Source organism: Fusarium solani (assembly GCF_023522795.1).
Source record: "Fusarium solani strain SB1 chromosome Unknown bctg00000005, whole genome shotgun sequence".
Classification (NCBI taxonomy): domain Eukaryota; kingdom Fungi; phylum Ascomycota; class Sordariomycetes; order Hypocreales; family Nectriaceae; genus Fusarium; species Fusarium solani.
In genome coordinates, this window is record NW_027072153.1 from 2623231 (window position 1) to 2645630 (window position 22400).

The 22400-nt window shown below is 52.4% G+C and overlaps 9 protein-coding genes across 9 annotated transcripts; 4 read left to right on the forward strand and 5 right to left on the reverse strand.

The window, feature by feature from the left end:
• Nucleotides 1–208: 208 nt before the first annotated feature.
• MRS44_009266 (uncharacterized protein) lies at nucleotides 209–976 on the reverse strand (the record flags this gene model as incomplete). The annotated part of the gene is made up of 6 exons (XM_046267942.2): nucleotides 209–349; nucleotides 400–487; nucleotides 540–603; nucleotides 656–751; nucleotides 820–857; nucleotides 939–976. The coding sequence occupies 6 exons, from the start codon at nucleotides 974–976 to the stop codon at nucleotides 209–211; spliced, it is 465 nt and encodes a 154-aa protein (XP_046125516.1).
• Nucleotides 977–1773: 797 nt separating this feature from the next.
• MRS44_009267 (uncharacterized protein) lies at nucleotides 1774–4828 on the forward strand (the record flags this gene model as incomplete). The annotated part of the gene is made up of 4 exons (XM_046284369.2): nucleotides 1774–2078; nucleotides 2152–2572; nucleotides 2626–4624; nucleotides 4680–4828. 4 exons carry the CDS (start codon nucleotides 1774–1776, stop codon nucleotides 4826–4828), a joined length of 2874 nt encoding a protein of 957 aa, XP_046125515.1.
• A 680-nt stretch (nucleotides 4829–5508) lies between these two features.
• MRS44_009268 (uncharacterized protein) lies at nucleotides 5509–6525 on the reverse strand (the record flags this gene model as incomplete). The annotated part of the gene is made up of 2 exons (XM_065621229.1): nucleotides 5509–5631; nucleotides 5686–6525. The coding sequence occupies 2 exons, from the start codon at nucleotides 6523–6525 to the stop codon at nucleotides 5509–5511; spliced, it is 963 nt and encodes a 320-aa protein (XP_065477301.1).
• Nucleotides 6526–8981: 2456 nt separating this feature from the next.
• MRS44_009269 (uncharacterized protein) lies at nucleotides 8982–10138 on the forward strand (the record flags this gene model as incomplete). Its single annotated transcript, XM_046273148.2, has 3 exons — nucleotides 8982–9026; nucleotides 9083–9605; nucleotides 9672–10138. The coding sequence occupies 3 exons, from the start codon at nucleotides 8982–8984 to the stop codon at nucleotides 10136–10138; spliced, it is 1035 nt and encodes a 344-aa protein (XP_046125513.2).
• A 393-nt stretch (nucleotides 10139–10531) lies between these two features.
• MRS44_009270 (uncharacterized protein) lies at nucleotides 10532–11761 on the forward strand (the record flags this gene model as incomplete). Its single annotated transcript, XM_046273147.2, has 1 exon — nucleotides 10532–11761. One exon carries the CDS (start codon nucleotides 10532–10534, stop codon nucleotides 11759–11761), a length of 1230 nt encoding a protein of 409 aa, XP_046125512.2.
• A 3581-nt stretch (nucleotides 11762–15342) lies between these two features.
• Nucleotides 15343–15712, forward strand: MRS44_009271 (uncharacterized protein; the record flags this gene model as incomplete). Its single annotated transcript, XM_046267937.2, has 2 exons — nucleotides 15343–15443; nucleotides 15502–15712. 2 exons carry the CDS (start codon nucleotides 15343–15345, stop codon nucleotides 15710–15712), a joined length of 312 nt encoding a protein of 103 aa, XP_046125510.1.
• A 1925-nt stretch (nucleotides 15713–17637) lies between these two features.
• On the reverse strand, nucleotides 17638–18504 carry MRS44_009272 (uncharacterized protein; the record flags this gene model as incomplete). Its single annotated transcript, XM_065621230.1, has 1 exon — nucleotides 17638–18504. One exon carries the CDS (start codon nucleotides 18502–18504, stop codon nucleotides 17638–17640), a length of 867 nt encoding a protein of 288 aa, XP_065477302.1.
• A 416-nt stretch (nucleotides 18505–18920) lies between these two features.
• MRS44_009273 (uncharacterized protein) lies at nucleotides 18921–20120 on the reverse strand (the record flags this gene model as incomplete). Its single annotated transcript, XM_065621231.1, has 2 exons — nucleotides 18921–19923; nucleotides 20014–20120. 2 exons carry the CDS (start codon nucleotides 20118–20120, stop codon nucleotides 18921–18923), a joined length of 1110 nt encoding a protein of 369 aa, XP_065477303.1.
• Nucleotides 20121–20641: 521 nt separating this feature from the next.
• On the reverse strand, nucleotides 20642–22347 carry MRS44_009274 (uncharacterized protein; the record flags this gene model as incomplete). The annotated part of the gene is made up of 3 exons (XM_065621232.1): nucleotides 20642–21010; nucleotides 21063–22066; nucleotides 22212–22347. The coding sequence occupies 3 exons, from the start codon at nucleotides 22345–22347 to the stop codon at nucleotides 20642–20644; spliced, it is 1509 nt and encodes a 502-aa protein (XP_065477304.1).
• Between the last annotated feature and the right edge of the window lie 53 nt (nucleotides 22348–22400).

The window sequence follows — 22400 nt, forward strand, 5'->3', positions numbered from 1 at the left end:
GTGAACCTCTCTTCTCCAAATCTCCATGTTGTACTCCGTAGACATCTTCCCTGCCCATCGATGAGTTCCCACACCGTTCTTTTGACATTCCAGGGTATCGTTCGCCAGTACCAGGTCATCCATGCTATTATCCAGACTATTGCCTCAACTTGCGCCGGATGCCGAACAGTCTGTGCCACATCCCCTCGCGCTTGATCATGATGATCCCTTAGATGGGCTTGATCTTGAAGTGCAAGGCAATTAGGCTGAAGACGAGTGCCTTCAAGTCTTGAACAAGGTAGTAGAATACTCGTAGGCCTTCGGGGTCGGCGGATTCTGTCACGTCAACCAGAGATCCTATCTTGGCAGTCTGTCTTTACTGTTAGTGTATTGCCCTGGGGAACAAGCCTGGCCACTGACCTCGAACGCGATATGGTCGTTTCCGATGCGGATTTCCAACTCCTGTCGCCCGTCCTTGTTCTTTTGTGGCCACTTGGAATCATCTTCCCTACACGGGGTTAGGTATAATCGAGTGGTATCGTGGATGGGGTCTCGCGTACTTGGTGATTTCGCTGGCCTTGATAATGCGCTTGATTTCGTCAACTACGACAGAGCTCACACACACTATGGAGCCGTTAGAGACCATCACCTCTAAGTTTCTGCTAAGAACGCTTACTTTCTTTGCGAATCAAGCTATCATTTCGGTAGTTGGAGTTGTTTGCATATCTCGCGACCGCGCTGCGACCATCGCCAACGACTCGGAAATCGAATTCTAATTGCGTTCGGTGTCAGATCGTAGTTATGAACGGTTACATAAGGAGCAGCCCAAACAATTCGTACCCAGGAATTCGTGACCGAAGCGGCCCATGTGGCCAGAACTGTTTACAGACGTCATTAGCAATGGGTCATGAATGCGACAAGGCGGTGGAGTATCAAGATGAACGAATGGCAAGACATACTAATATCGAAGGTAGAACGGCTCGTTTGAGGCAGACATTGTGGCGACCGTAGGTAGACTGGGAAGACCGCCGAAGTCGTCAGGCTGGGGAGAAATAGAAATGCTGCGCTTAGGTTCGCAAGGCTGAGGAGGGATCGCGGGACAGGAAGAACAGGCACGGTGAGAGGAGAGTGCACGGACCCCATTGGCGGGGCACAACAGCTTCACCACCAAGGTGTAGACCCTTCACCTTCGACAGCCAGCCACACGGGCTCAGGAATACAACGCCAGGCACATGGAGCTTACCGAACTGCGACAGTAAGGACTCAACTTCACAAAGATCGAAGGTTAAAAACAAGACAATGTTTGCTTAAGAGAGAAACACCAAATTTATAGTCCTCATTGTATATTTATTCCCATCTATCTCACAGATCGTGTCAACATTTTCTTGTAACTAATAGCGCCAGCTTTACTTCCCCCTTGCTAATTCACGTGACCGTCAACTCGCTTAGTGCCACCTGTTCGACATGGCGCTGGCAGGACAGATCTTCTTGAAGCTGACGCTGCCCAGAGCTGGTCCAGAATATCAACGGGGATTCTGGCGATACTTGTCGGCGATTGCGCCCTGTGACGACTCAACGAATGGCCCAGACGGACTTTGCTACTTGTCCCGACGAATAGAGCTCCAGAGCTTCAAGCAACAAGCACCCCTGAGCTGAGCCTCCCCACCGCCGACTAGACACCACCTACATCTCCGATCCCACTTCCCACGTTCCCCTTAGAGCCACGTCCCATCTACAACAACCACTACCACCACCACAAATCTTCTCGGCCAGCCGCCGTTGACACTCGTCAAGATGTCTGGCTTTCTCGAGAATGCATACAGTCTCGTCCACCAGGACAATGCGGCCGACGTCCCCACCGTCTCCGATCTGCGCATGCAGCTGGAGAAGGGTACTGACGAGACCAAGGTCGAGACCATGAAGCGCATCTTGACCATTATGCTCAACGGGGATCCTATGCCTACGCTTCTCATGCACATCATCCGCTTCGTCATGCCCTCAAAGTACAAGCCGCTCAAGAAGCTCCTCTACTTCTACTACGAGATCTGCCCCAAGCTCGACAGCAGCGGCAAGTTGAAGCAGGAGATGATTCTGGTCTGGTAGGTCTCCCTTGCCCGTGTGCCGATTTCCCATTGTCGCATTGGCCGCACGTTGCTGACCATGTTCGTGTAGCAACGGTATCCGTAACGATCTTCAACACCCCAACGAATACATTCGAGGCAACACCCTGCGCTTCCTCTGCAAGCTGAGAGAGGCCGAGCTCATCGAACCCCTCCTTTCCTCGGCACGATCTTGCCTGGAGCACCGACATGCCTACGTCCGAAAGAACGCTGTCTTCGCCATCTCTTCCATTTTCCAACACTCGCCTTCCTTGATCCCCGATGCTTCAGAACTCATCGCCACCTTCCTCATGGGAGAGAGCGATGCCACCTGCAAGAGGAATGCCTTTGCAGCCCTCTCCAGTATTGATCATGATGCTGCGCTCTCATACCTGGGGTCCGTTTTCGAGGGCATCCCCAACGCAGAGGAGCTTCTTCAGCTTGTTGAGCTCGAGTTCATCCGCAAGGATGCTGTTCAGAACTCCCAGAACAAGGTCTGTCTCGAATTCGTTGCGACAGGCTTTGCCAAACAACTGACAATTGGTAGGCACGATATCTGAGGTTAATTTTCGATCTGCTAGAAGCTGGCGCATCCACCGTTGTATATGAGGCCGCTTCTTCCCTTACTGCCTTGACCAACAACCCCGTGGCGGTCAAGGCCGCCGCCGCCAAGTTTATCGAGCTGAGCATCAAGGAGGCGGACAACAATGTCAAGCTTATCGTGCTTGACCGGGTCGACCAGCTACGCAAGAAGAACGAGGGTATCCTGGATGACTTGACCATGGAGATCCTTCGTGTCCTCTCCAGCACTGATATTGATGTGCGAAGAAAGGCACTTGGCCTTGCCCTCGAGATGGTTTCCAGCAAGAACGTCGAAGAGGTCGTTCTCCTGCTCAAGAAGGAGCTTTCCAAGACTGTCGACCAGGAGTATGAGAAGAACACCGAATATCGATCCCTCCTCATCCACTCGATTCACCAGTGCGCCATCAAGTTCTCCGAGGTTGCTGCTAGCGTTGTGGAGCTTCTCATGGACTTCATTGCCGACTTTAACAACGTCTCCGCTGTGGACGTCATCAACTTCGTCAAAGAGGTTGTTGAAAAGTTCCCCAGCCTCCGAACTACCATCATTGAGCGTCTCGTCTCTACTCTGGGTGAGGTCCGGGCTGGCAAGGTGTACCGGGGTATCATGTGGATCATTGGAGAGTACTCGCTTGAAGAGAAGGATATCCGTGAGGCTTGGAAGAGAATACGTGCTAGCTTGGGTGAGATGCCTATTCTTGCCTCTGAGCAACGGCTGCTGGACTCTCATGACGATGGCGAGAAGGCTGATGACCACATCAACGGAACCTCTAAGCAAGCCGCACCCACTGGATCCCGCAAGGTCCTCGCCGACGGCACCTATGCCACTGAGACTGCTCTCACCAGCCAGTCTTCGGCTGCTGCTAAGCTTGAAGCCGTCAAGGCTGCTCAGAAGCCCCCGTTGCGTCAGCTCATTCTCGATGGCGACTACTACCTGGCGACTGTCCTGTCCTCCACTCTCGTCAAGCTTGTGATGCGACACCACGAGATTTCCTCCGACAAGGCACGAACCAACGCTCTGAGGGCTGAGGCTATGCTCATCATGATTTCCATCATCCGAGTCGGCCAGTCCCAGTTCGTCAAAGCACCCATCGATGAAGACTCCGTGGACCGAATCATGTCCTGCGTGCGCTCGCTGGCTGAGTTTGAGCAGAAGAAGGAGCTTGAGACTGTGTGGTTGGACGACACCCGCAAGGCTTTCCGTGCCATGGTCCAGGTTGAAGAGAAGAAGAGGGCGGCTAAGGAGGCTTTCGAGAAAGCCAAGACTGCCGTGCAGGTCGATGATGTTGTGCCTATCCGACAACTCGCCAAGAAGAATGCTTCCGACGGACTCGATGAGATCGAGGTGGATCTGGAGCGGGCCACTGGTGGTGAAGGCACTGCTGAGGATCTCTCATCCAAGCTTAGCCGTGTGGTTCAGCTCACCGGTTTCTCTGATCCTGTCTACGCCGAGGCTTATGTCAAGGTCCATCAGTTCGATATCGTTCTCGATGTCCTCCTGGTCAACCAGACAACCGAGACTCTCCAGAACCTCTCGGTTGAGTTTGCCACCCTAGGTGACCTCAAGGTGGTTGAGCGCCCGACCACACAGAACCTGGGCCCTCACGACTTCCACAACGTGCAGTGCACAATCAAGGTTTCATCAACTGACACAGGTGTCATCTTTGGCAACGTTGTGTACGATGGAGCTCACTCCACTGACACCAACGTGGTGATTCTCAACGACCTGCACGTTGACATTATGGACTACATCCAGCCCGCTACCTGCACCGAGACCCAGTTCCGTACTATGTGGACTGAGTTTGAGTGGGAGAACAAGGTCAACATCAACTCGAAGGCCAAGTCGCTACGCGATTTCCTTGACCAGCTGATGGCCTGCACAAATATGAACTGTCTCACACCAGAGGCTAGTCTGAAGGGTGACTGCCAGTTCCTGAGCGCCAACCTCTACGCGAGGAGTGTGTTCGGTAAGTTGCTCCCATCAACATGCTTAAGAATATATCATGCTAACATTTTACTCAGGTGAGGATGCTCTGGCCAACCTGAGCATCGAGAAGGAGGGCGAGGATGGACCCATCACCGGTTTCGTTCGGATAAGAAGCCGATCGCAGGGTCTGGCGCTGAGCCTGGGCTCATTGAAGGGTCTGAACAAGATCGGCTCGACAGCCTAGGCCAGTTGATGACAGTTGTAAGCGCCCGGATCGGATGAGAAGGGTTGCTGCAGCAATGCAAGATTCATGACGATGGTTGGAGCGGAGTCAGGGTCGGAGCATGTTAATGGGTGTTTTCCCACCAAAAGGCTATGCGATGGGTCCCTGGTAGAGTTCAATTGTAAGCAGGTTAGGTAGACGTTGATTCCAAACAAAGGCATATGGTTTTCTACATGGGTCACAGGAAACGGCCAGAGGCTCTTCGATGAGTGGGTGCATGAATTAATGAGTCTATGTTATCTTGTACCGCGCAAAGCAACGTCAGGAGCATCATGGGGCAAATGTACGGCGTGTGTAAGAATAGTATTCAAAAGAATATGCAGAAGCAGTCTCAAAGCATGGGCTAAAGAAATATTTGAGTGATAAATCAAGACTCGCTAGGCCAGTACCGACCAAACTCCAGAAATGACAGACAACAGGAGAAACTGAAATGGGTATTATCCAGACATGGCCAATGACAACAGACCAAAAGAAAGGGGAGGAGCCGTTGATGAAATATTGAGGCGTGTAATTGTAAGGGGAATGAGGGGGAGAAGCTGCTTTGAGCTTCGTCTCATCAGAGTCGTAATGAGCTGCCGGGTCAGGACACAGAGGATGTCGACGAGCGGCGAGGTGACGACTTCACACCGGCGATTGGTTTATTACCGGTCGAAGACGAGGGCATTGACCATATGGCCGGTCTGCCAGTTTTGGGCCGAGAGCGACGAGTTCTCCTTGAGAATCTTGCCCAGGTATGCTATCCGGATCTTTTTTGTCGATGCAAGCTGTGAGACAAGTCAGCAAATCCGTTGAACGTTCGAATATGAAGAACAACTTACACCAGCCTCCTGGGCGATCTTCTTAGCAACGCTTCGGACCGACTCTGTCTCTGTTATTCGGACTTTGATATCCCGGCCGTTTTCGCTGAGCCTGGCTCGCAGAATCACCTGCTCCCGCACATCTATGACTTCTTTGCCCTTTTCTCGTTTTCTCCCCTCAATCTCGTCGTCATCGTCACTTAGGTCGTCGTCTGCTGCCGTGTCGTCGCCCACTGTCGAAGCATCACCCTTGGCGCCTTCTTGGTCATCCTCTTGCACGTTCCGCGGGTCGCAAACAATCCATTCGGGCAGTTGGTAGTAGTTTCCGAGAGCGTCGTACACGCCGTTGGCGAGGTTTCCGGTCGGGAGAGATATCTCAGCGGCAGAGAGAATCATTTGGGCCGTCGCAAGGCCGTTGGAGCCGTCATCCTGAGCATCTTGACTCGCAGGGTCCCATAGCACCTTGAGCGCAGCATGGACCGTCTGCCAGATCTCGGGCCTGCCCGTGACTCGCGTATCGAAGAAGTCTGCGCGCTCCTGGTCCAACTTTCTCCTTGTCCAGGTACGATCTCGGGAAGTCCATTCGTGCCTTCGCAGAGGCTTATCGATATGCTGATCCAGAGGTCGGTCGTGGCGACGGCGACGGCGTCTCTCGGCGGGGATTTGAGGCACGGGGCCGCTCACGGCTTCTGGAAGGGCCAGCGGGGGAGGATTGATGGCGCGCGACGAAGCGTTGGGAGCGCCACCTGGGTAAGGCGAGTTAGGGCCTGATGAGCGGGAGAAGCAGCAGCCCTTGAAGATGTCAGCATGGCGATAGCAAGCCTCGCAGGTCGCGGGGAAGAGAAAGAGGAGTCGCACCATCTTGTCTGAGGGGTTGCGAAGATCGGCGTTGACTTGGGAGGATTGGAGGCGAAAGAAGGAAATGGAGACAGAGGGTCGTCGAGGTTCAATGACTGGCCATCGCTAGCCAACGTCGGTCGCAGATCGCACAAGTTAAGTTGTTAAGCGTAAAGATGACGAGACGGTATTCAACAGGTCACCCCAGGGTCTAGGCTGTTGTCGGTAGGTAAAAAATGAAGAGAAAAAGAAGGAATAGTGAAAGCAGGAAGAGGAGCGAGGCTTAGACGCTGGGCGCAGAAGTCGAGTATGAGACTGGTGTCGCCGAAATCCATCCACCTCTGCCTTTGGGGGCGGTCCAAGTACAAGCACTGTAGGGACCAGGGGGAGGCGCAAAAGCGGGACTCGACGAGCCTAAAAAAGGAAACCTCCAAGAGACCAAGCTAAATCGAAGGGTCCTTCTTTGATCGAGCCCTTCTTTGATCGAGTCCTAGCAGGCCTGGGCCTAGAAGCCTCAACAGAGCCCGGAAGCGGCGAAATCGATGGCGGTTTTTTTGTTGGTGAATTGGTGGGATGGGGAGACACTGAAGCTGGCGTGGTAATGGTATCTCGTTATTGCCCGCAACCTGATTGCCTGCTGGGTAAATTGGTACTGTTGGTAGATAGGTACAGGTCGGTTAATGACCTTTGGTGGAAAATGGCTGACGACTTGAGAGGGGAAAAGGTTGGAGGAGGATACGCGGCCTTTCCTGTTGGATGATGCACACAGCAGAGCTTATGCACGCCTGTTGATGTAATCCCGAGCTCCAAACCCCAAGAACGACCAACCAAGAGAAGCAAGAACCAAGAGGTAAGAGCCGAGAAAGAGGAGAAGCTCTTGGCTTTTTCTTTGCCGGTGGTATCACGGGCATTGGTGGGGGAGGGAGAGGGATTTGAGTAGACGGGCAGGCCGGGGGGTTGAGACTTCGGAGGGGAACCTTGTCTTCGGCTGATCCTTGACTGATGGCATTTTGAGGTTACCGAATGACCTTGCCTGTTGGTCAAGAGGCAGTCATCGGTTCCAACGATTGTGGGACTTGGGAACTGATTGCTTGGTCTGGTGCACGCGTCATGATCTGATGTTGTTGTTCACCTTGACTCTGGCTGATCTTGCTATATAGGCGCTTTGTTACAATGAGTTTTGACACTTCCTAATAGAAATACTGTTCTCAGGCATGTTCCTGAGGATTAAAGTAACATTATTATTTCTTTGAGCGATTGTGAGCCCCCCATCGACTGGTTATCATGAGACAATCGATCTCGAAGCTTCGCATCGTTGTCTACGCATCCCACGTCATCCTCCAAACTCAAAGACAGGGCTAGCGATAACAGCTTGGTCTCTATCGCTTCTTTATCTGAGAAATGAAATGAGACTTATGTATACCTGCTCCAATGCCTTGTTCAAGTGCTTGTTCTCTGCGACAGCATGCTCAGAAGGACCAAACGAGACGGACTCTAGCAATATGTCGGCTAACACATCAAGTATGCGCTCAGGGCATCCTAGTTAGAGACATACAGCGGAAAATGCGATATGAAAAGTTACAAACGCAATTAGCCGTGAATGGTCTACCCCGGCTTTGTTGAGTACTCGGAAAACATTTTCCAGAATCTTGGGTGTAACTGTGTCGACAGGATGAGCTCTCAGTGAGTCCCTGGAAAAATATCTAGAAAGTGAAAACGTTTTCTGAATACTTAAGAGGCACAAAGAAGATTAATTCAACGACCGAATGACATAGATCTCGTCGTCAGAGCTGGAAGCGGAGGAGAGGACATCCCATAATGACCCTCAAACGTTTGATAGCTCGTAAGTGATCACAGGATTCCATTGGGGAATATAAGTGCATCATTGTCAGCCTATTACATATGTCCATTTTGCATCATTGGAGGGTGCCATCCCGTTGTTTAGCAAGCTTACATTGTATCTCAAAGGGCTCACATCCATGCAAACGCGACTAAGGGACAAACCAAGCAGGGGCAAGAAACAACTAAAGGTTTCAATTGACATTGAAATAAGTGATTCGATTCATAGATTCCGTTTTCGGATATGCTACGTAGCGGTAGAAATTTGGTATGCCCTCCTTTACTGAAGCATTGCTTCTTCCATTGAAATGGGTGGTTCTCACCGAGGTGAGTACATCTTCACCGAGGGCACCCACCAATCAGCCACCAGCCTGTCCTACACAAACATCCACCGACTCATTATCCATCTCTCACAGTAAACCCCCTTCGTCAACCAGCATTTCGTGTCGCCCCATATCATCTAAATCAAATATATGACTCGGAGAAAACAAGCGGACCTTGTTTTGTGTCGACTCGGTGAAATTTCTCATCGCGAACAATACCATCTGATTCCTCGCATGAGCGCTCCATAGTTCATCAACAACCGCGTTTCGGCCTCAGCAGAGTGGATCACTGAGGCACCGTGATCAGGCGCATTTATAATGGAGAAGGCAACCGAGAGGCACTTCTTCTACCACGGAAAAGAGGTGAGTAGTCATCGGCATCGCTCCAGTCATCACGCCCTTCACTAACCTCGTCGCAGGGTTACGAGAATGAACGCGATGGCTGCCACTGGTGTCAGATCCGCTCCTTTCCGACACACTCAACCATCCCCATCACGGTAGTCAATGAAGAAGACTCTGAGTTTCTGCCAGATGACTTCCGCTTCATCAACAACATGGTCCTTGGAGAAGGTGTTGAGCCAGCTGGTGATAGCTTCCGAAGCGGCTGCTCCTGCGCCAACGACGGAGACTGCCAGTATACGAGCTGCCTCTGTCTCGCCGACCTAGCAGAGGATGAATCAAGTGATGATGAAGATGACGACCCGTTTGGGGATCGCATTGACGGCATGGACGTGGATGTGCCAAAGGTCCATAGAAAGGCCTACGCGTACCACACACACGGTTCCAAAGCTGGCCTTCTCCGCTCCAAGTTCTACGACTCCAAGGTGCCAATCTATGAATGCCACCAAGGCTGCTCATGCAGCATTAACTGCCCGAACCGCGTCGTTGAACGTGGCCGTACGATTCCTCTGCAAATCTTTCGGACTGAGGACCGTGGATGGGGTGGGTGATTCTTTGTTTAGCTTATTGCTCGGTCTCAGCCTTACAGTTTTCTGACTGGTCTTACAGGAGTTCGGTCAACAGACCATATTAAAAAAGGTCAATTTGTCGACCGCTATCTCGGCGAGATCATCACGTCGACAGAGGCAGATCGTCGACGGTCCCAGTCGGCCATATCTCAGCGAAAGGACGTCTATCTCTTTGCCCTAGACAAATTCACCGACCCAAATTCCTATGATCCCCGCCTAAAAGGTCCGCCGCTGGAGGTTGACGGCGAGTTCATGTCGGGCCCAACTCGATTCATCAACCACTCGTGTGATCCTAACATGCGTATCTTTGCGCGAGTTGGAGACCACGCAGACAAGCATATTCACGATCTGGCTCTGTTTGCCATCAAGGATATTCCAAAGGGAACGGAACTTACGTTTGACTACGTCGATGGAGTATCAAATGACGGGGAGGAACCCGAAGGTGATGTCGGCCACATGACGCGGTGTCTTTGTGGGAGCAAGAAGTGCAGAAAGTTCCTATGGTGAATCTACGGCAATATCATACCCCGACCACAACCACGTGGCCATTTATCTTCAATAAGCCAGCCACTATTTGGCTTTCACACATACAAACTTTTGAGCCTACCTATGTACGTCCCACGTGTCTTTGTCTTTCAGGCCTCCTGCCAGCCAGGCCTGCTGCATTCATCTTTGTTCTTCATTATTGATCATACACATCTCTTACGCCAGAACATCTGCTCTGTCACCAATATGCCTCTGTTCTTTGTTCTGGCCCTATGGTCTTCCACGATGTGTCACGATACTCCTTAGGCTCCCTCATTCATGTTCATTGTTCTTATTGGTGTTCCACTATTGAGTCCCAGGACGACAGGTGGGAAACACATTGATTTGAGCCAGAGGTGACTACTTATCGATACCATGGGTCTCTTCTGCGTGTTCCCCTTAGAAATTGCCATTGCTACTTTGAAACTCACCCTTCTGCGGCAAACCATGGATTCCAAGAAGAACGCCCTGAGCACTGAGGTCCCTGGATCCTCATCCCCAGAGACTCGCACGTCTAATGACATCGGGTCAAACATGAACACACCCCTGACACCTGTCAAAGCACCGAAATCTGAGAGCAACCCGAGCAAAGATGGTGAGCCAAAGGACACCAACATGGCCAAAAGGCCTTACACGCAAAAGCGTACCACTCCTTGGCGACCAAAGAGGCTGATTGGCCTTGCATCACGAGGCGGGGTCCTTCGGAATCAGCACACTCGCCGGGCGTTCCTCCGCCAGCAGATGTCCGAGGGCAGACCAGATCCATATCACTCATGGTGCGGCGATCCCTCATGTAAGAAAGACGGACGGGTCTTTATGATGCCCCTTTCATACCCCGTGAATCAGGAGAAGTGCCACAATGGGCTCCCCGTCGAGAACTACTTTCACGACCTCGCCGAAGCCATGGTGATCATGCTCTTCCCAAGACTGAAAAGCCCCGAGGACAAGACCCGCAAGTGCTTTGAGATCTTGTCGTTCATAGACTCGCCACCTATTCGATCCCACGCTTCAAAGGTGCTGGCTGGGTTTGTATGGCTGGGTGTACACCCCACCGACAAGCAATTCGAGGCGGCACTCATCCGCGCCCGGCCAGTGTTCCTGGACCTCATGTTTGGCGCCAAGACGGCAGAAAGGGTGGAGAAGGTACACAGTTACCTGACCGCTAGACGGGTGCAGTTCAAGAAATGGACTCTCCACGACTATATCCTCCGATTTCTCATCTCGGCCGAGCTCTGGCGAGTGCACGAGACGCCCCGGAGGGAGAGCTGGATCATCGGGTCCCGCGAGGCCGTCGGCGAGTTCCTTACGGCGGTCCTCCTCAGCTACCGCCAGCTGTTTATACGACAGTGCTTGGTTACAAAGGACATCAAGCTAGAGGAGGTCTGGGATCAGATCTGGCAGGAGTGGCTGGAAAAATATCCAGTCCCAAAGGTTCTCAAGGAGGATGACGCCGACGACTTTAAACTCAGGGAGAGGCAGGATCTGACGGAGGAGGATGTGCTCGAGCAAGTAGGGTATCTCGGAGGGATTGGGAAGGGCGGGGGAACTTACACCCCAAGAAGGAACAGACCAGGGGAGCCAGATCAGACCGTGTACTTCATGTAAGGTCTGGTGCTGATGAGGGCAAGGAGACCTACGAGCTTGTAATACGCGAGCTGAAGAAGAGCGTAGCCAAGCTGCGTCATTTTTCTCACTCATATGTCTCTTCTTCTAAACCCATCGGAAGTTAAAAAAGGGAGTGTGCGTCTTGCTACAGACTATATCATGAACCTCGTTGCGAGGGAGCAGCCCATAGTCAGGAAAGAAGACACTGCTACATCTCAGAGAAACTCGATCTTTAACTTGATGCATCCAGGGAATAGAGAGTAATAAACCCCAAACATTCTTTTTCTAGAACCTCCACATTCCTTTTTGCAACCATTGGCCTTGACCTCGCAGCATTCTCTCGACAATTTAGGGTAGGTATAACTTCACAATGCTTGTGGACAACACAGGCAAGCCAGGTATCTATAGTTGCTCATTCTAAACACCAAGGACACAAGTAATCTAACTCGCCCAAGAAGCAAAATAGCACCAGAAGATGGATAGACTCTCCTTTCTGCAAAAAGAAAAAGAACTCCCAAGAGCAAAAAACATACAACAGCGGGGATTCGCTGGTCGTCACCGACCCAACTACTAATCCGCCCCTCACCGGCTTATCTATGGGAGAGCGGACGGGATCCCGAGTTCTCCGGTGGGTATGGTCGTATGTACCAGGAACGCTTTCGTTTCGACATATAAGGGCGGTCTACCAGGGAAATAGCAACAAACAGATGGAGCACCACGCAGGGCACTAGACACCGTTGACACTGGGGCATAACATCGTTCCCCCTTCAGCTCCATCTTTATCAAAGGTCTCAATAAACACTAAGTGAGGTGACGAGTGACCTTATTTGGTCCCAAGTAATAACAACCCGGCAGGAGTATTAGCCTTGCTCCCTTGTACGTGATGACTTCTGCTGGCCTTGACTCGGTATTCGGGATCAGCCACCCCCCCTCGTGAGCGTTCACTCCCACTTACCATAAAGCCAAGCGAATCCAAATGCCAAGGAGGGTCTATTTCCTGGGGTACTACCCGTATCGGAGTTTGGCTTTGGAATAAGTGATGCCGTTCGGACACCGACCTCTTGTTGGATCTGCACTTGTATCACATCCATGGCCGAAGGCGCCCCGTGAACCAATTGACACATTCCAAAAGGGAGATTGGACAATAAAGATGCAGCTCAGGAGCTCGGTGAATGCGGAAGCAGCAAAACTATATCCGAGAATGTCTTGCCTCGGCAACCGATGGTTTCTCCGTAAGCCTCTGACATGCACTTGCTTGCAACGACCTATGAGCTTGCTGACAATAACTCAGCGGTCAGGCACATTGGCATCTGTTGAAACGCGTCCGGCTTGAAGAAGCAAGATGTTATCTAACCGGGCCGCCCATGCTTCATGCTGCCGGGAAGGGGGGTGTCCACTGCCGGCCCGGAAGACGGAGACGTCCGTCTGGGGAACGCACAGGTTTGAAGAGGGGAGCTGTTGGTTTCACTTGCTGTTCAGCAAGCCCAGATCACTTGAATTGAGGCCATGCTGGCTGCAAGAGGATCAAAGTCAACGGCGGCGGTTGCAGCGCAAGTCGCGGGGGATGGCCACGGGACGGTCCAATGAAGGACATGACAGACAAGCTGGGCGCAAAACGGCGGCATGCAGCACACACTGGATTAATCGGCAGTTCGGCGTTGCGTTGTTTGTCGTCTTCCGTGTCAAACAGTAGTCTAGGTGATATCCTGACGTCTTGAATACAAGACGATGTGATGGTGGCACCGAGGCTCTTCAAGACGGATAGAAGCTTGACGTGCCTGACGGTGGATGCTGTGGACAACGACCCGCCATGACCCTGCGGTCTCGTGGAGCCATGATCGAATTGCTTAGCCTAGACCCTGGGATTCCCCATCGTGGCTGCAGGATTGAAGGAGGCTGAAGCGCCGTGACGAGAAGCGGCATATGAATGCGGATACGAAGGGTCGAGGAACACCGTCTTTAGTTTTGTTCTTTGCTGTAAGGGATTTTTGCATTGATCGACCCTGCGATGATCTGGTCGGTGAGGATAGTAACTCTGCAGAGTTAGTAGATCAGTGGTAGGATCCCGTTTGGATTGGCGGCAGGGTGGCTTCTTGCAGATGGCCAGTCGCATGTCTTGTCGCGTCTTGACGCGCGTGGAGGGACGGCTGAAAACGTGTACACAACGGGGTGCGCGTGCTTGTGCTACCATCGAAAGAAAAGAAGGTCTCGCTATTAGAGAAGCGTTCCTTGTGAGCCAAGTGAGCCAAGAGTGTGACCGGGAAGACACAGCAGCATGGGTATGAGGTGCAGTAGGGAAATGCGGGGAACTCGGAAAGTGACCGAGTAAAAGTACGTAGAAATCAATAAAACAGCTGCAGAGGCCTCTCTCTCGTTGTTTGAGAACAGACGTGTCAAGGATTGGGCGAGATGGTTGAGATGGAAGACGAGATGTGCCACGATGTGCCACAGATGCAGATGCAACAGGGCGAGGTGGTGGCGCCACAAAAACCGGGGAAGTGCAAGGAGCAACAGAAGCAGGAGGTCCAGTGACACACGAGACGTCGGGTGCCACTCGCCAGCGATTCCAGAGCGGCAGTCAAGGGCAATTTAGGGGATTCCCTCTGAGCAAACTGGCCACCCAGGGCCCGAGAGAGACCATGGTGAGGTCATGGTGGTGAGACAGCCAAAGGGAGCGCCCCGCATTTGGCCGCATACGGGTGCCTTCCCTGGCGGTTGCATTGCCGTGGTCGAATGTTTTCCCCTCTGGTTTTCTGGGGCCTCCCCTTGCCAACGTCGCAGAGCGAGATCTGGGGCAGTAGAGGGCGAAAACGCATTTCCCGAGTCCAGCCGATAATGGGTTGATTGTTGTTGAAGTTATCATCATCTTCGAAAACAACGTCTTTTGTCCTCCTGAGCCTCTCTGGCGGCACGCCCGGCATCACCATCATCACTAGGAGCACATCTTTGCTGGTCTCGGTGTAAAAAGCAACCCTCATCGACTGCACAGGCTGCGAATGTGAAGATGCAGACCTGTCCAATCCCATCCTTCCCGACCCCGCCATTTTCAAGTTCCATCCCGCAATCGTGCCACACCCTCCAGACAGCTTTCCCCACTCTCTAAAACTCCCGTCCAGTCCCAAGCTCACGGGTGTCTTTACGCTTTCCAGACCACCAGGGCAGATCTTCCACTGTCCCCTAATTGTCCAGGCCGTTCCCGGGCGAACCCTCCACTCTTCTACGGTGCAGTAGGCGTCTGGGCACCTGATCGGCCCCAGTGCCGCACTCACACCCCCGCCCCACAGACGAAGCATCGCCCATCGCCGCCATCCCCAGGCGTCTGTGGTTCGATCATCAGCGTCAGCCAGGCCACCAACTCCCGGGCCCAGTCGGCTATACACTTAGGGAAGACCAGGTTCACCTCAAGGAGTTATAATAACTTCCATGCCCACCCCCAACGCTTTTCGTAGCTCCTCCCCCATCAATAGACTAGTATTGCGGCTTATTTACCGAATCCATCTGTCACCTACCTTGCCCTTGCCAAGACCCAAGACAAACATCCATCCATAGACTCTACTTGACTTTCTTTTCCTCCTTTCACAATGATCCAAGTTCCTCGACAGTCCTTTTCCACCGCCGCCCGTGTCCACCCTAACATCGTCCCTCACCTTCGACCCCAGAGAAGAATGCCCTTTGGCAGGTGGTAAGTAGTCTTGTCACGCGACTCATCTCATACACAAAGGTGCTGACCACCATCCCAGGGTCAAGCCCGTTGGGGCCGTTTTGGTCGTAGGCTACGGCGTCAAGACCTACCTCGACATGGTTCAAACACGCCGCATGGCTCAGATTGAGGCCATGGAACGCGAGAATGCTGCCTTCAGGGAGCGCAACGAGACCCTCATGAACATGTACGGCGACCGATCCAGTCTCAACGAGCTCGAAAAGGCCATCGAGTTTTACGAGAAGCGATAAATCATCACGCCCATGACAACCAAAACATACACCATAAAACAACATAAAAAAGAACCAACCTGGATGGGATTCTCGTCATCCCTTAGCTACCTGTTTGAAGCGACACCACCCTGGAAACGGGTCGGCCTCGGAATTCACTGCACGGATATCACGATGATTTGAAGGCATCAGTCGGCATTTGCATGGAACGGCGTTTAAAGGGATACCACTTGCGGGATTATCATTTGAGAATGGCGGAATATTTTGGTGTTTTTTTCACCTCGCGGCTCGGAATCACATCGATCCTCGGTCATCGTCGACACCCCCAAGGATTTGGGACATCTCGACTCGGAGCCGACGGCCTCGGCGATCATATGCCCGGCTACTGGATATGGAAGACAACTCCGTATAGAAGAGATATTCAATGCGACAGTCCAGATCCATCCTCTCGTTTCATTTCACACATCGTCAACAAACCTTGTTGCCTATTCATTCACTTCTTCCATCCCCTGATTTTTCTTACCCTCGGTCCTCCGTCGTCTTGCTCCGTCAGACGTCATGCTCCTTTCGCTGGATCATAGGCCGAGGTCTTGAGCCGGCTTACACTCCCGACCGGTCTTTTAGCCCGATTGCCCCCACTCCCCGTCCTCCTTCACCAACTTCTCTTAGCCGGCGTTTGGCCCGAAGCCCTATCAGGGCAAGCCATGCCGTTCCGAAGGGACCACTTTGGACGAGGTCGAGCCTCTGTTTTCCTGGCTCTCAGCCCGCGGTGATTGAAGTCCATTACGTCTCACCTGGTACCGGGGTTCTTGTTCCGCGATTTTATACGATGACGATACGAAATGGATCAATTTTTACGCATTGTCCTCGAGTTTGAGCCGAGGAATTCCTTGCGTAATCAGCGAGAGAAGATTGGAAAGAAATGCTGGGCGTCTCTGGAGCCCCCTGTGTGTTGACCTCACTGCATCAAGATTGGGGGTGGATGGATGGGGGGATTGGATGATAGCTCAGATCCAGGAACAAGCGAATGTTCCAAGACATTAAGCATCAAATAAGCATCAAATAAACACCATACAATCAATGACTGGCGTGTGCAGCTTCGAGACCATTTGCGCAACCCTCTTGATTGGCCAACCATTCGGTGGGAAACCCGAGCTTGCATCCCATGGACGGGATCTACGTCTGAGCCAGCAGCCTCCGCCGGGACCCTAGCCGTAGAGCCTCAACGATACTCAAGGCGAGACACTTCTGGACAAGGAGCATTGTCATGAAGCTAATTACGTTGCATGATTTAGCATGGTTTCAGGTTTATCCAGAAGACAGATCGGTTGAACCACAACTCAGTCCCGTCCAATCCCAAACTCATCGCAGTTTAATCACAACCTCGCTACATTGTCTTGACACGGCGTGTAGAATGCGTAGTAAATGATGAGTCTGTGATAAGTGCTGTTAGGGTCCCAACCAAGGTGACTCTTATGAGTGGATGTATAGTTGAGTTGACAATTTCCCATGAATGAGACGGTCAGCAATGAAAGCTATGGGTGGGCCTCGGAGGCTATTTTGGCTGGGAAGTTGGTCTAATATGTCGAGTTTGCTTGGCAATCAATCTATCTACGCAGGTCTTTCACAGTTCGGGCTGGGCATTCACTTCTTGTTTGACTTGGCTTCACCTGGCTTAATTCACTGTGAGCTGCGTTCAAACATTCACTACATACTAGGAATCATGTAAAGACGAAAGCTTTCATTTTATATACGTGGCTCTGGATGGATGCTGCCCATATCGTTCTCAACTTTGCTTGGGCCCGTATATCTACCCCCTGACCATTGATATCAGGCAGTTTACATTATCAATAACCATCCATCCACACCGCTTCCTCAGAGTATATCGAATCCACAGTCACATCCTCCTCCGAGACAACCCTGTGAATAGACCAGAAGCCCCAAGTTTAGGGATCCTGAGCGCTAGGACCGGACAGCTCCTTGCGCTTGAGCTTGCGGCTACCCTCGAGCTGAAGAAGCTTGAGCGCAAAGCCACGGGAGACGTGGGCGACGAATCGGGGGTGGTCGTCGAGGGTGCCCGTGGTCATGCTGTTGGACCAGACGCCGTAGCTGACGGCCTCGCAAAAGTAAGAGACCATGCGGTTGCCCATGTCGCGCTGCGCAACGTTCTCCTGGTAGAGGGCCTCGTACGCGGCGGCAAAGTCTCGCATGAGCAGGCGCTGGATGGCCTCGTCGCCGTGGGTGCGGAAGAGAGCGCGGTGTCCGTCTCCGATGGCAACGTCGATGCACTCCTCGATGTAGTCGCCCATCTTGGTGCTGATGAAGCGGTCGCAAAGCTTGTAGACCTCAACCCACTCACGGAGAGGAGTTCTGGCCGCAGTCATCTCAGGGTTGGTCGCGGGACGAGGAGTCGTATGGGGGACCATGGAGACGTGACTATAAGCGACGCCGAGGTAGAGGCCCAGGTAGCGGGGCTGGATATCATCGTCGCCGTCTCCAAAGTCGATCACTCGCTTCTTGGCCTCGACGAACTGACTGTTGAGGCAGCCATCGAAGTACTCCGAGGTCTTCGTGAGAACGCTCTTGGCTACCTGGAAGGTCTCTCCCTTCACCTTGAGCTCAATAACTTGGTCCTCGCCCCTGGGAAGCGCAAACATGTTAGTTACAAGAGCTGTTAAAGATACAGCGAAGCAGACGTACTTGAGCAGCCAAGAGGTGCGATAGTCGGAAAGAGCATTGAGAGACTGCTGTGCCACGGGCGAATCCTCCTTGTGAGGTCGCGAAGATCTAGCTCTCTTTCTGGGAGGAGCCATGGTGAGATCGCGGGTGCTTCAATGAGGTCTTCTGGTGACAGCTTTCGAGTGCCAAGTGAAGGAAAGAGTGAAGTTGGCGTTCACTTCCACCTGCAAGTCGGTAAGAAGTTGAGTGAAGAGCCTGGGCTCCAATCGGAATTGTCTGCGTTTTGATGAACTGGGGCCGTTTCCATACAATACCTTCATATTCAAACAGATCATCTCTCAAAAATGGCCGAATGGGTATTCTGATGCGTTGGATAAAAGGTGGGTGGTGAGATTGAGTTGTGGATTCCCAATTAAGAAAGTAAGGGAAAACAAGAGATGCAAACGCTGCAGATTATTATTGAAAGTTGAGAAATCTGCCCGAAGATGAAAAGATCGCTCACTTCCAACGTCTTTTGTTTGAATATTCGCTGACATGCCGCAAACGCACCTCACTTCTTCTTGATCCTTCGAATGGTCACCTTTTCTTCTTCTAGCTCCCAGCCAACACTGTCCTTCTCTTTCAGCTCATTCCACTTGCGGCCGGTGCAAAATTCTAAGAACGGTAGATCCACGTTAAGGTACGAGGCTCCAAAACATTTCAGGGTATGAAGCCTCATGTCGTCGTCTGCCCATTCCATCAGCTTGCTGAACGGCAGGTCCACCTTGTACTTGATGTTCTGCCAAGCGACATAATTGTCGTGGGCAAGCGCCCTCAGAATAACATCTAGCTTTCTGTTCTTGATCTTGAAGTCGTTTCTGATAGAAAACGCCTCGGCCAGGTTCTTGCGCCGGCACGCGGCATCCAGGGCGTAGTAGGAAGCGATTTCCGCGAGCTCACCGTGTGGCATGTTGTGCCATTTGGCGATGTATCGAAGGAGGTGAAGCATGGCAGGGTGGTATGATTCGGGGTGCTTGACAAATATCGACAGCCGAATAGAAAAGATGTAGGCCTGGCAGGCGAACTCATCGGCACGCTTACTGGCCACGAGGCCCTCTCGAAGTTTCCGAAGCGCCATCAGAACGTCTTGAAGCTCCTTGGTGTTGCTGGGATTCTGAAGAGCCGCCTTCATAGAGTCGGATGGGCCGCTGGGTGGAATAATTGGTTGAATCTCCTTGGACGGCTTTGCTGAAGCCGAAGTCGAAGATTCAGCGACGGTCGGAAGTGAGGCGGAAGACGGTAGACGGGAAGCATCGCTGGAAGGTCCCGCTATTGATAATGATGCAAGCCTCTCTGTAGTAGCTGTGACTCCGGTAGACTGTACCGTCGTTCCTCGCGGTTGCTTAGGAGGGGGTTGTCGGGGGGCTGAAGCCAAGGCAGCGTCGACTGCCCTTATATCAAGCGAATCTAACCTTCGTAACAACTCGTCTCTCTCGCCCGCATCCGTACAAAAGGATAGAAAACGCCTTATGATCTGGTTGTAGTACCATTTCTGAGTCTCTGAGTGTAGTAACCTGGTCCTTGATTAGCGGGATGGCTCATCGTCGAGCCCAAGGGGCCATTGTCCCCTCTCATGGACTGATCAAGCATCTCCCCGTGCATACCTTCCATCTCCCTTGGAAGGGTAGCCAACACTCTGCAAAGGATCTTGCTCGACAGGCTTTAGTCTCCCCCAAGGACCAGAGGGCATCCTGTTTCCTCGTCGACGCATCTCGTGATCGAGCTTCAGTTGCGCACAGGGGATTTGCAGCTGTGATCCGGCTTCTGATGCTCGTAGGCGTCACGGGGGATCTCGTAACGACAGTAGATTGTAATGAAGGGTGGTTTTGAAGAAGTTGGGTCTAGAGATAACGGCAAAGAATGAATGAAGATGCTTTGAAGGAGGTTTGTGGTGGGGTAGCTCTAGAGCTGGATATGGAGGTCGCGCTGACAGCCCCGCGATCCACAGTCGTTCCTGCATCCTGATTTGGCATGCAACTCACTAAAGGCATTGACAAAGAGGTCCAATCCATTCACTTGGAAGCTGCGTCAAGTCTTTGATGAACCAAGAATTTGAAATTATTTATTGTTTGCACCTGAGTTGGTTTTGTCTAGGCTTTTCATTCTTGCCAAGAGAACATGCTCTCTTCCAATGGGTATCATCGACTTCAACCGCTCTCTTATTCCTCCTAATTACCTCCTCAACTGTCTCATACTTGTGCTGAAATGTGTATTTCCAATCCGTTCTTACATTCAAGCGTGAATTCGATCCGACAGCGCCACCTTGTCCCAGTTCGCAGGACCCTTAGCCTCATATTTGCCGGACTTTGAGATGACCCTTCCGAGGCCCTGGTGTATCTCAGCCTGGATGGGTCCAAACGGAATCTTTTCACCGTCGATGCTGATGAAGCCGTCATCCTGGTTTCTCGGGATGATTCGGTACGCCGAAATCTTCTTGTACGTGACATGCGGGTTGTCAAACAGCTTGTCGGCCTCAACGTCAAGAAGGACCCCGATCGCTGTGAAAGGAGGCAAGTCGCCATCAATAGTGACGAGGTCCATGCAACCATCCGAAATCAGCGAAGCGGAGAAGAAGTTGGCATCAGGCGACATGTATGCCATCTGAGCAAAGTTAGCTTATGTTATTGGCCATCGGCGGCTCAGAACAACTTACGTTACCGGCATAGAACATGCCAATCTTGTCGTAGGGAACAAGCTCCCATCCCTCAGGAAGGCCATCTTGAACCGTACCATACTTAAGTGCAGGCAGGCCTTCGCTTTCCGCAGGCGCCGTCTCGGCGGCCTTGGCCAGTGCAGCTAGACTGGTGGTGCTGGCATGGTGCTTGTAGTGCGCCTTGACGCCCTCCTTCTCGTCAATCTCGACCTTTACGGCCAAGTCACACGGATAGCACGTTCTCTTGAACATTCGCTGCAAGACTCCAACCTCGAATCGTGCACTGCCCATCCATCGAAGGTGTTCAGTACCCAGATCACTCTCGGCGATGATGCCCAGGGTCTGGGACAGGAACGAGATGATGCGGTTGCTGCCGGACGTGACCGAGACCAGATCCATCGGAGTCACGACGCCCTTGATGATAGCAAGGGCAGCAAAGGACGCCCGGTGGGATCCATAGAGGTTACAAGAGAAGGCGTTTCCTGAGCCGCAGGGGATGTGGCTAACAGCGATCGAAGCCAACGCCTTGGCAGCATCAGGTCGCTTCGCAAGGCCATTGAAGATCTCGTGCGGCGTTCCGTCTCCCGAACAAGCCATGATAGTATCGTACCTCGATAGGTCGGCCTTTTCCGCAAGCTCAGTGGCCTCGCCGCCGCGCTTCAGGATGACTACATCGAGCTGCAGTCTAGCAGCTTCAAAGAGCGGCTTGACCTCACTCTCCCACTTCTTGACAGCACCTCCGGGGCCAGAGTTCGGGTTGATTAAGACATATGCGCGCTTCTGGGGAGGCGCATCGCCGTATGCGCGCGAGAGGAGGGTCTTGACGAAGCTCTCGGGGGAGGTGCCGCTACCGGCCTCGTCCGGCACCGCGAGCGCAAATGACCATTTCCCAGGCTTGATCAACGTTTTCGAAGCGTGTATGGCATAGTCGACGGTGATGCGATTGTCGAAGAGCTCGGCCCAGAGAACGTTGTACAGTGGAACACTGTTCTTCGAGACGGGTCCTGAAGGGAGACGGGATCAGCAGCTGGCCTCACCAGCACAACGTGACGGTCCAAAGGGAGTCTTACGAGAAGAAAGGGGGCTACAAGATGAGCGGCCCGACTTCTTTGCAACAGGGTCTGGTTATTATCAGTAAAAGGAGAGAACCTCCACGGGTATTCTCCGAGGCATCCGCACCGCTGAGCTCCAAAGCATCGACGCCAATCGTCAGCGTCTTCTTGCCCTCCAGCAGAAGCTGCATTCCAACCCCCTCGTCCATTGTCCTGTCGCTCTCCATCGCCATTCCGAAAGTAAAGTGTGTCGGCGATAATTGTGTCTTTGGAACGTTTTGCGCGA